The sequence below is a fragment of the Candoia aspera genome, chromosome 11 (genome assembly GCF_035149785.1).
Source record: "Candoia aspera isolate rCanAsp1 chromosome 11, rCanAsp1.hap2, whole genome shotgun sequence".
Classification (NCBI taxonomy): domain Eukaryota; kingdom Metazoa; phylum Chordata; class Lepidosauria; order Squamata; family Boidae; genus Candoia; species Candoia aspera.
This window is the reverse complement of record NC_086163.1, coordinates 4,595,195-4,607,746: the sequence shown is the minus strand read 5'-3', so window position 1 is coordinate 4,607,746 and position 12,552 is coordinate 4,595,195. Positions and strand designations below refer to the sequence as shown.

Sequence of the window (12,552 nt, the reverse complement as noted above, 5' to 3'; positions counted from 1 at the left end):
CTCTGGCCCCTTACAGTGCCCTTCATGGTTATGTTGCCTTGGGCTGCAGAAGAGACCAGAGTCTCTTAATTTTTCAGCCTCCTTTGGAAGGATTGTGCTAATTCTTTATTGCACAGATTAAAACTGAGAAGAAGGGCTGTGTTTGGCCAATTCTGTGACCCTGGGTATAGGACAGGTTTTCCACTCTTTCTGCCAGCAAGAGATTCATCATGACCTTTCTTTTTTTGTTTTACTTTTGGGGCATCATTTTGTCTGTTCGTTCTGGCTCCGTGGCCATCCACAGGTTCCTTCCAGGCGGCATCAGCCATGACCGCAGAGCTGGATTCAGTGCCAAGCACTGTCCTTCCCTGCAGCGCTAAATGAGGATGGGGTTTGCTCATTGTTAATTGCTCCCTCCCCCTGCACCCTGGGTCCCTCTTCCATGCCTGTGATCTTCCAAGCAAGCTGCCTTTGGACGTAGGTCTAGCGCCCTTTCAAAAGAGCACTAGACTCACGTTCAGAAACAGGCTGACTGACTAGCCACAGGCATGGAGCATACAGTGCAAAAATAGGCTGACCGTATTTCCTTGAGATAAAAGCGGGACATTGGGATGGCAAAACGGGATGGGGTTAAATTTATGCAATATTCCGTATTCACGAAAAAGATGATTAAAAACGTTATCGACAGTAAGCGGGGAAGGTGCAGAAGAGGGAGGTGCGGCAATGGTTGCATCCAGAGAGGCTGGTGCAGGGGTGGCGCTGGGTGGAGAGGTGGCAGGAGGGCTGAGGGCGGCGGTGAGCTGGGACGGGAGGTCAGGAATGGAGGAGTCTAGTGAATGGTTGCCCCCAACAACCTGTTCCTCTCTGGCGCGCCCTTTTATTTTATTTTCTTCCCGCCATTTTGGCCTGAGAGCCAATCAGCTTCTATTCTGCTGGGCGTGTTTTCCGACTGTCTTCCACTGCACTGATTGGTGGCAGTGGCTCTTCCTCTTGCTCACCGCCAATCAGCTGTTCCTGCGGTTCCCACTTTCGGTTTCCGGCCAGATTGAGAACTGCTGCCAAGTCAGCCACCTTTTCAGTTTCAATTTCAATTTTTTTCCCTCTCTTCCCAATGACGGCTCCAACCTTTTTAAAAAACGGGACAAAATGGACATTTATATTAAAACGACAGGACGGTTGGGAAATGTTAAAAAATGGGACTGTCCCCTTCAAAATGGGGCGTATGGTCGGCCTATGCAAAAAGCATTTCTCAGTTGCATTATCATGCTTGTGTGTGGGAATTCCGTCTTTACTTTTGCTGTTATAGGTCACGCAAGGAAGTGACTCTGCTAATCAATGAAATTTCAGTTTGAACTCATTTACTAAGAATTTACAATGGATCCAGTGTGCATAAACCGCATTTTATGATTATGTCTATGAGCTTAATGGAGTTTTTTGGAAAGTCACAAGTCATGGCTTATACTTCCTAGTCATATTAAACACCTACACTTTTATGTATATAAAAAATCTGTGTTTCTCACTCTAATACTTTTTGACTAACGTGGATTCGCAGTGTCCTGGGTAGGGTTACACAACAAACCGTATTATGCCTGTGCATTGTGTAAAGCAGAGTCAATATTTATCCAGTACTCCTAACAATCCATGGAAGCGGAGTCTGAGAATTAAGCATAATATCTATTTCAGCTTATGAACCCTTTCTTTGTCCTAGTTCTCAGCAGAGTGAAGGCACAGTCACAATAAGCCATCTTATGTTTCTTTGGTATTCTAAAAACCATGAATTGGCTTTGATTAAGTATGATGTGTGGAACAAAGCCCAATGGCTAATTCCAAAAGCCATGATTAAAACAAGCCATGACTTGATATAAAATGTGATATCATAGTCCCTAAAAGTTACAGAATCAATATTTCACATAGTCTATGAAAAAGTGGAGTTTTAGATTTTATTACAACAATGTCACATTTCATTTTCAGGTTAACTGGTGGAAACCTGACAAGCCCAGGACTTGAAGATCTAATTCGAGCTTTTCCGAACTGTCATCGGCTGGAAGAAATAAAGTAATTTAAACCATTTCATCTAGGAAAAAGTGTGAAGTAGTGGAAGGCCTGATCATTAATCAGAGACACTGGGGAATACTTTAATCAATTGCTACATTTCAGTTTGCAGGACAACAGACTGAAGGAGCAGGACATGATCAGGTCTGCAGAAATACTTTCCACCATGGAAAAGTTAAAGACAGTGGAGTAAGTACAGTCTAAAATAACAGCCCCAAGAAAGTAGCTGCAAATAGCTGGTCAAAATCTGGAGAAATAAATCTCTGAGGGGATCTGCTGCTTTTATCTTTGTGCTAATGATGCAAATGACCTGCACTGCAGTTTGCGTGATGCCATCATGTCTTCGACATACCATGTGTTATATCTGTATAATCTTCCAAATCTATTAATTTAACATGCCTCATCTTTGACAGATAGTTGTGATCTGCCAACCTGAGAAAGCAATATCTTTCAAGTCATAAAATTGCCTTGTGACAATCTGCTTTATCAATATACATACACATTACACACACACACACACACACACACACACTACATATATTTCTTGAGGGATGCTTACATAAGTAGTCATCCCCATATTTTGCTTATTAAATTTATATCCCACATTTATAGAGGAATTCAAGACAGCATACATGGTTCTCACTCTTCCTATTTTTCCTCACAACAACCCTGAGAGGTATGTTGGGCTGAGAAGGAGGGGCTGGCCCCAAGTCCCCCAGGGAGCTTCTGTGGCTGAGGGGGAACCAACACTTGTTCCCCCAGATCCTAGTCCAACACCTTACCCCGGTGTTTCCCAACCTTGGCAATTTCCAGAAGTGTGAACTTCAACCCCCAGAATTCTCATCAATAGTCATGCTGGCTGAGGAATTCTGGGAGCTGAAGTCCATACTCCTGGAAATTCCCAAGGTTGGGAAACACTGCTTAACCACTGCACCATATTGGTTCTCTGGAATATTTGTGGTGTTTGGCAGTGTGAGCTGTGCCTGTTATAGTTTATTCAGATCTTAATTCCATATGCCACTTCATAATGGTTTGCTTAGGCTTCAGGTTAACTGTAATTAGCTGAGTAGGTACCTCGTTCTGTCATAAATCATGGTTTACAAATGACAATGCCTGGGATCATACATCAGCTAAAACAGAAGCAACTATATTGCATCATGGCTTAATGAAATGTACGAACACAGTCCCAAAACATAGTTCAGCAAACTGTGGCTTGATGCAGTACAAAACCAATGTCTAGATTTAAGATGAAAGCCTGATTCATAAAACGGGGGGAAAGAAACCTGTGGGATGGTCACAAAATAATTGAGATTTTAATGTCTGAAACTTTGCACACTGATGATCATGAGTGACTTTTTATGCTTTAGGAGCAATTGCCATGGATTGGCAACAGCAGGTTTATTATATTTTAAACAGTTTAAGCTACAACGAGATGTCCGTGGGCACTGTCCTTGCCTTCAGCAGAGCAGCTGCAAACTGTCCAAACATTTCCAAGCTTCAAATAAGGTACCGACTGCTAAATATTGCAACAGAAAAATGGCAGCAGAATTCATTTCTTTTCCTGGCTTAAAACAAGAGCTTCCCCGTTGGCCTGCTTCCTGTCAGAGAAATAGCAGATTGCTGGTCTTGTGGGACAGCCAGCATTAATTCTGCTCCTTGAAGCTGTTTGGTTGGATGGGGTAGCAAAACTAAGCTTGTGTGTCAATTTTCCACTGCTTCTTTCCAGGAAGGATGTCTTAATAATCTCCTTCGCTCACCTCTCGCCAAAAGAACCAAGGTGAGAAACCGGTTTCTGAGGGTTCACAATAACTCTAGAAATTAATTCGTTTTAAAGAAAAATTGGCTGGGATTAACTTTTTAAAGAAGCCCAAAGGACAGGGATTGCAACATGGGGCAGACTGACAATGGAGAGAATTGTGAGGGGGACAGGAGGGCCAGAACAGAATGGAAGAAATCACTAAATTGTTTACTAAAGATTTATTATTTACACTTGTGACACTACAGATAGTCCTAGGTTAACGACCACTCATTCAGCAGCTGTTCAAAGCTGTGATGGTGCTGAGCGTGTGGTATTTATGACCGGTCCTCGAAGTTCCGGCCGTCCCAGCACCCCCACGGTCATGTGATCGCAATTCGGGTACTGGGTAACTGGCTCGCAGTTACGACAGTAGCAGTGTCCATGATCACATGATTGCCATTTGCAAGCTTCCCTGCCAGATTCCCGCAAGCAAAGTCAACAGGGAGGCAGAGAAGGTTGCAAGTCGCTCCGGTAAGTCACCCCCACTCCCACCGCTTTTTCTCCCAAGGAGCCAGGCTACAGACAACGAGATCCTGGGAATCACGTACTCAGTTGCGCACACCTGCCTGCAAGAATAGAAACTTGGGAGAAGGAACAGTGTGCTTGTTGGCATTTCCTTGATTGTTTTGCAAGGACCAAGCCATTAAGGTTACTATGGTAACAAATCACTCTGGCGGGGTGAACAGGTCAAACTTAAGTATCCTTAGTTTTGGGTGTGAAAAGGCATGACCATATGAGGTAAAGCTCCTGATTTGCCTGGAGGGCAGCTTGCCTGGGCTTGTTAGTTTCAGTTTCCTTTCTACACAGCCTTCCTCCCAGTCCTCTCTGAGCATGTGTGAATGCACAAGCTTGTAAATATGTTTTTGTGCTTTCTGTAAATACATTTATTTTTATAGAAATACCTGGTGTGTGTTTTTTCTGATCTCTCGGGCCAAACGCTTTCCAGCACTCTGCCACAGTGCTTGTATGTGCCTCTCCACTGATTCAGTCCATGATGGTGTTGATCCTGGCTGGAACATTATAGAATTTGAAATATTCCTCCCCCTTCCAAATAGTTCCAGAATAATATTTATCATTGTATTCACCACTGAGTTGACTCTGAATTCCCTAGAACTCAGTTCAAATAAGTGGAAGTCCAGGTAGTTAGGATTAACTTAAATCCCCAGTGATTTTCTGGGGTGTTTTGAAAGTATAAGTGCAGGTCTCAATTCAACTAGTTATGGCATTTGACATTTGTGTATGTGTGTTTTAATTATTTTTATATATATTTAAAACAGATGTATTTTCAGAAAAGGTAATATCTATAAATGGACAGATAATGACTGAAGTTATACAATTAATGCTCAACGTAACAGTAGTAAGAAATTCCAAGCAGAGTACAGTGATCATCACCATGACATAAAAAAGAAGTATAAATTTTTGAGCTTACTCTAATGCCAAAATCTCCACGATATTATTATTTATCAATGTTAAAAAAGAAGAAAAGAAAAACACCCCTAGAAATAATATAGTTAAATATTTGATTTCTGTCTTCCCCTTTCTTTGTACTCCAACTGATCTGCAGTACCTATTGGCATAAACGTTAGAAACCATCTATTCATCTATTGATCTATCAATTTATCGATCTTTATCTGTGTCATGGTTTCAGCTTAAAAGATGTGGGAATTAATGAAGAGGAAACTGCTCCTGAAGCCAGAAGTTTAATTTTAGAGTAAGTATCTCTGTTTGTCAGAAGTTATTGGTGGCACATTTCTTAAAAGTTTATCAGAGTGGTATTTTTACATTTGTATTGCCTTAAGTAACAAACACAGGGGCTTTATTACATGAAGATATTCCAGCAGTCGAAAAAAGAGAGAGGCAAAGCCTGCACCTTAGTCATTCTAGGATACAGTAAAATTCTAACACATCATACTTATGACAATAATGTACACATAATGATTTTTAACTTAGGGTTTTATGGCAATTCAGTCCAAACAACATGGCATGTACATGCTTTGAAAATAATTCAGAAAAGTGACTTATTCAGAAAAGGCCATGCATGAGCCCAGTGCCATTCTGCTGTTCCTTAAAGGAGCTGGTCATTTTTCAGGCTTCCATTCAAACCTCAAAAAGTTGCAGTTGTTTTAAGGAACTCAGCACCCCCAACAGATAATGCAATTTGTCAGGGGGCTGCATTTTTGGAGACCCCTATAAAAACTTAAAGAACAACAGAAAAGTATGAGGCCTGTGCTTGTGCAAGATTCAAAATGCATTTCCGAATCCTTCTTGAAGCATGCATAGCCCTACAAACTATAGTCCTCGTCTGCTATTCCTGGGAAAGAGAAAAAATATATTGATTTTTTTTACTGATTGATTGATTGATTATGTGCCATCAAGTTGGTGTCAACTCTTAGCAACCATGTAGATAGATTTTCTCCATGACGATCTGTCCCTAACCTGGTCTTTCAGGTCTTCCAGTGGTGCATCGATTGCCACTGTAACTGAGTCCCTCCACCTTGCTGCTGGTCGCGCTCTTCTGCTCCTTCCTTCCACCTTTCCCAGCATCAGAGCCTTCTCCAGAGAGCAGCTAGGTCTTCGCATACTGTGTCCAAAGTAGGATAATTTGATCCTGGTCATTTGGGCCTCGAGGGAGAACTCCAGGTTGATTTGTTTGATGATCCATTTGTTTACTTTCCTGGTTTTCCATGGAATTCTCAGAAGTTCTCTAACACCAAAGTACAAAGCATTAGAACTATTGTAATCCTTTCTATCCTGCTTGTTTAAAATCCAACTTCCACTTCCACAGAGTGTCACAAGGAGTACCATGGCTTGCACACTTCTGATCATTGTAGGTATAGACACATCATGGCATCTGAAAATCTTTTCCAGGGCCTTCCTGAGTCCTCCACCAAGTGCTGGTTTGTGGCATATTTCTTGACTGCTTGTTCCTTTACTGTTGATGGTGACCCTAAAAGGCAGAAGCTATCTTGTCAGTTCAATATCTTCATTGCCAATTCGAAGGCTGATTGTTCTGCCTGTTGTCATCTGTTTGGTCTTCTTTATATTCAATTTTAGTCCCATTTTTTCACTGTGCCCTTTGACTTTTAGCACTAAGGCTTGCGGATCCTTTGCATTTTTGGCTATCAGGGAGTGTCATCAGCATAGCACAGGTTATTGATGTTTCTTCCTCCAGTTTTAAAACTACGCACACCCTCTTCCAATGCAGCTTCCCTTAATGCATATTCTGCATATAGGTAGAATAAATAAGGGGAGAGTGTACAGCCTTGTCGCACTCACTTTCCACAGTGTGATGTGTTCTACACAATCAAAGGCTTTCCTATAATCGATGAAGCACATACTGACTTCTTTCTGGTATTCTTGGGCTCTCTCAGTTGTCCAGCATGCATCAGCAATGATGTCTCGTGTTCCTCAGCCTTTTCTAAACCCATCTTGAACATCTGGCATCTCTTTTTCCATGCTGCACTCTAATCCACATTGGATGACCCTCAATATTATTTAGCTTGCATGTGATTGTGGATACTGCACAATAGTTTGCACACTGTTGAGTCTCCTTTTTTTGGTATTGGAGTGTAGATCGACCTCTTCCAGTTGGCTGGCCACTGTGTCATTCTCCAGATTTCTTGGCATAGCTTGGTTAGAAGCTTTCTTGATTCTTCTGCTGTTACCTGCCAAATTTCTGTGGATATTCCGTCAGTTCCTGTAGCCTCCTGACTTGGTAATGACTGGGCTGCTGATCTAACTTCATCTTCTAGTACTAGAGGTTCTTTTAAGTAGGGAATATCTTCTAAGGTATCTTGGATGTTGACATCTCTACTGTATAGTGTTTCAGTAACCTCCTTCCACCTTCTTTTGGTCTCCTTTGAATCAGTTACTCTCTGTCCGTTGGCATCCTTTAGCAAACCAGTTCGAGGTTGGAACCTCTTTCTGAGTCCAGAGATCTTTCGAAAGACTTTCCTTCTTTTTCCACATCTGTTTCCATCTTCAGTATATTACAGATGGTGGTGTAATGCTGCTGCTTGTCTCTTCTAATAGGTCTCAGAAACTCTGCCCCAGAATTCCTTCTCTCCCCACTGACTACAAATTCTATAGTTCCCACAAAGCCTCCTCTAACTTTATACCCTCCAGATGTGTTGGCTTGCTGACTAGGTGATGACAAAGATGCCCAACATCTGGAAGACACCAGATTGGAGAATGCTGGTGTAGACCTTAATGGTGATCATATAGAATCCAGTCTTTTGGAAGGAGACATTTCCTCAGACAACAAGCATGTACAGGGGACATCACCAAAATATGACTCACTATTCAATCAGGATGAATGATAATTTTCAGCCAGGGGATTGTATTAAGCCAATCTGTGATTTTAGCCAATTGTGGTTGATTCAATAAGCCATGATTATACAAGCCATGACTTAGCTGCTGTCTTTGTCAGCTTGGGCTCTTGGGTTTCCACATTGGCAGCAATAACCCTGCATAAAGGATAATGTTCTTGGATTTGCAAGGGGCTTCACGTGTGACAGACAGGGCAGTGGGATAAAACTGATGAATGGAATCCAATAAAAATATATTCACGATTGCTGCTTTCCTCTTGCGGTGCCCAGATTGCAGGATTGCCAGTTAGACTCACAAAAGGCAGAAGAATTGGCAGACATTCTCCGAAGCTGTTCCCACCTTTCTGAAATCAAGTAGGTACCCATTTTTTCCAAGTATCAGTAGACAGAAAGAGGTGTTTCAGTCATTCACTAACCTGAAGAAACATCTCAGTTTATTAGATAATCAACTTGGCGATGAAGGATGCAGGAAGCTGATGGCTTTGGTGTCCCAAATGCATATTACTGGTCCTCTGAAGTAAGTCTTTCTGAAAACGTGCCTTTTTCATCTGATATGAAAATTCATTTGATTTGATTCCTTAATAACTCCTGTCTACTTTTTGCAACCTAAACTGCATTCAGACTGAATCTTGCAAGCCATTAGCTTAGAGAGCCAGCTGGGTGACCTTGAGCCAATGGTTCTCTCTCAGCCCTAGGAAGAGACACTTCTAAAAACATTATCCAGAGAACTGCATGGACTAGTAGTCCATGGAGTTGCCAAGTCAAGGCAGACCCAAAGACCCCAACTCCCCAAACAACAACAAACTTAGGGATACACAACCCATACAGTGCAGTTGTACATCTGACTTGAAATGACAGTTGCTCATTTTCCTTGCTTCTGAATTCAGTATTTGAATTTAGACACTGGCTGCATTTCTTTGAGAATGTTTCTTTTCCTATGGGGACCAATGGAGCCAGCTGAGTTTTAGAAGGAGACTGGACCAATTTATGGGGAATCATTCAGCTAATGATGGTTGCACCTCTTGATGGTTGCAAACTACCACCAGAGTCACAGGCAGCCTTCTTTAAACCACCAGCTACTGGGGAGCAATAGAAGACATGGACTGTTGCGTTTCTCTCCGTACTTAGGAGTTTGCTGAATGCATCTGGCTGACCATTACGTGACTCAGAATGATGGACTGGATGAATCTGCTCTGGTCTCAGGGTTCTTCTTCTGTCATGTTACAACTTGTTCAATAAATCAAGATGCGAAGCCATAAAGCACTGTTGGTAAAGCCCAATAATTGGGTTCCCGTATGTAGAGAGTAAGGAAGATGATCTTGATGGAGATATGCAAGCTCCGTTCCCAAGGCAACAAGGGGTAAACTATATTTTAAGTCCACAACATCCAGATAACATTCAGAAGTGGCTGAGACAGACACCTCCCTAATTCACTGAAGTATAAGTAGGAGGTGAAGCTACCGGCTTGCAAGATTCTGTTATTGTAGCCAATCTCAATAAAAGTAGTTTTAGCCTTTAACTGAAAGTAGCTTTATTTGATTTCTTGGTCTGGTCTTCCTAGAAGGGCTGGCAGCATAACACACTTAGCTTAAACTAAACAAATCATCTTATGATTGAGCATGTTGTGTGAAACAGATCTTAATCTCAGATAATCTTTAGACACATTGTGAAACCTTTGTCGGTTTATTGTTTTCCATGAAGGCATCCATTATTATTAACGTGGCATGTATTGCTTTAGCGTTTTTCTGACTGTGAGTCTTTCTCTCTTGTGGTCTGATTTGGTTTTCTGCAGTTTAAGCAACAACCAGCTATCGCTTAAGAGCATTTTTTGCCTCCTGGACTCAGCGAATGCTTGCCCAAATATTGTGAAGCTGGAAGCCAGGTATGCATGGGGCGTATCAAGAAAAGGACATTCCCATTTTAATGGGGAACACTCTTGTTATAATGTGGGCTGAAGGCTGAGCAGCGGAAGTATTTTAGCATTATGGTATGTGCCCCTGATCTCCCTAGACCAGGGTTTCTCAACTAGGGTTCCATGAGAGGTCCCTGGGAGATCATGATTTATTTAAAAAATTATTTCAAATTTGGGCAACTTTGCATGAAAGAGGCAAGTTTCATTCTTTATTTTCAGTTTAAGAACACTGTTAATGCACACATACAGGCCTACCCATGAAACAAATGTAGTAATTTTGTAACTTCTGGTCTATATCTGAGCCTGAACGTTCAGGAGTTCCCCGAGGCCTAAAAAACATTTCAAGGGCTTGTCCAGGGTCAAAAAGTTGAGAAGGGCTGCCCTAGAAGATTGCTTGAGTGCTCTCTATTCAACCAGTGGACTGTATTTCGAAAACAGCTATAGAATAGCCTGCTTTCAACAGGAATGAAACCTGGATGAGTGCTGGGCTTCTGGAACGTCTCACTAGAAGAATTGCGGGGGGGCGGGGGGAGTAACAATGTGTTAATGCATCATTTCCTAGGCTATTTCCTGCAGGCTTTGGTAAATGTTGCCATTAAGTCCTGATCTTGCAGAACTTTTTTTCCTCTCTCTAGTATTGATCACCAAACTGCAATCTTGACCCTTGTGAGTAGAAACAGTCCTGAGGCCACTCATTCAAGGTATGTGTCAGACCTTCAAGGTACAGGTAGTCCTCACTTAACAACCACAACCGGGACTGGAATTTTGGTTGCTTAGCAAAGTGGTCGTTAAGCGAGTCTGACCCATTTTACAACCTTTTTTGCAGCAGTCATTAAGCGAATCACAGCAGGCATTAAGGGGACCACATGGTCGGTAAGCAAATCATGTGGTTCCCCATTGATTTTGCTTGCTAGAAGCCAGCCAGAAAGGTTGAAAATGGTGATCACATCACCACGGGTTGCTGCAATGGTCATAAATGCGAACCGGTTGCCAAGCACCCAAATTGTGATCACGTGAGTGTGGGAACACTGCAATGGTCATAAGTGTGAGGACCTATCACAAGTCGGTTTTTTCAGCACTGTCATAAATCTGAAACATCAATAAACAAATGGTTGTTAAGCGAGGATTACCTGTACACAAGACTAGAAAACCCGTGCCATGTACTGTATGTCAGTACCACTTTTATTGAAAGCCTATAGGAACAGAATTTTGCAAGTCTCAGTGCGCCTCCCCCTCCCTCACCTTATCTTCATGTGAATTAGGGAGGGGCTTGCCTGAGACACTTTCCGAAGTTACTATCTTGGCCCAGGCCCCTTTTATCTCATCACTCCATTGGTCATGGCTCTTCCTCTTGTCCTTCAAGGCCATTCCCTCTGTCCTCTACTGTATGGTAGATTCCTAGCCAGGTTTGACTAATCACACAGCTGTACATTTGGCGCTGATTCCTCCCATTCACTGTGAGATATTTTCTCATTGGTCTTTGCTACAGGAGTTACAACTTTCCTGATGCCCAGTTCAACAAATGTCAACAGATGGAGGTGACATCAAAGAAAATATGGTACGGTGACTTTGTTAATATCTGCTTCGTCTGGTCCTCCAAATGCTTGGTAGGAAAGAGACCATTGTATGCTCTAAGGAAGACATCAAGGGTCTAAAACTGTGGACTGAGATAGATATCTTTCTTTTATGTACCAGAGGGTAAAATTTGCTTTTCAAAGGAGGGTTCTGCCTGCTGTTTGGCTCTGGGCTTTAGCACTTGCTATGAATTGTCCAAGAGAGCCATGCAGCTGAAATTCAACAGAGGTCAAGTGATACAAGGGTTCTGTTTGACCCTTTCAACTCCTACTTCTGACTGGGTTCCTCAATGTTTGTGGCTCAAATTACAAATTCCTTTCTATGTGATTGTTCTGGTTGCATCATTCAGCCACCAGCTATAACCAAGCAAGCAGAGAGAAAGGAACACAGCTTTTCATTTTGAAATCCTGCAGTGGACAGCCTCTCAAAGAACAAAGCTAGGGAAGATTTTGTCTTCACATTTAGGTTCTCCACAGGCAGTCTTTGCATCGTTCCCAAATCTGTGCATCCTCCTGATCTGAGTTCATTTTAAGGTCTCAGTCAGTATTTCTCTGGCCCTGTGCTGGATTTTCTGAAATGAGAGAAGTTGGATTTTTGTTGTTGTTTTGTTCTGGTTTAATGATGGGGTTTGGGACAATCTCTTTTTTTTTTAAATAGCTTTGCTTTACCATGTTTTCCACCAAGCTCTTTTCTTGATTCAGTTGAAACATTCCTAATCTAGGGAGCTGGGGTTGCACCATATGCAAAGCCATAGAAAAATGGGCCCATGTTAAAATTAGTAAAGCTTGGCACATTAAGTGAATTCATTAAAGAGGGGCAGGACTTTGATCATGTGCTCATGGGTGGTGTTTTGACTTCTATGGATGCCTCAACTTTTGTGCTCAACCACAGAGATATACCAAACTTAC

General features: G+C 42.1%; 1 protein-coding gene across 1 annotated transcript in view; it reads left to right on the top strand.

The window, feature by feature from the left end:
- NLRC5 (NLR family CARD domain containing 5) overlaps positions 1-12,552 on the top strand; it is an 80,523-nt gene that overhangs the window by 20,832 nt on the left and 47,139 nt on the right. Inside the window, exons 8-17 of the mRNA XM_063312738.1 lie at positions 1,951-2,034; positions 2,137-2,220; positions 3,448-3,537; positions 3,758-3,808; positions 5,478-5,540; positions 8,428-8,511; positions 8,591-8,674; positions 9,950-10,039; positions 10,705-10,770; positions 11,559-11,627. Of these exons, the coding sequence (XP_063168808.1) occupies positions 1,951-2,034; positions 2,137-2,220; positions 3,448-3,537; positions 3,758-3,808; positions 5,478-5,540; positions 8,428-8,511; positions 8,591-8,674; positions 9,950-10,039; positions 10,705-10,770; positions 11,559-11,627 (765 nt within the window). The remainder of the gene's footprint in view (positions 1-1,950; positions 2,035-2,136; positions 2,221-3,447; positions 3,538-3,757; positions 3,809-5,477; positions 5,541-8,427; positions 8,512-8,590; positions 8,675-9,949; positions 10,040-10,704; positions 10,771-11,558; positions 11,628-12,552) is intronic.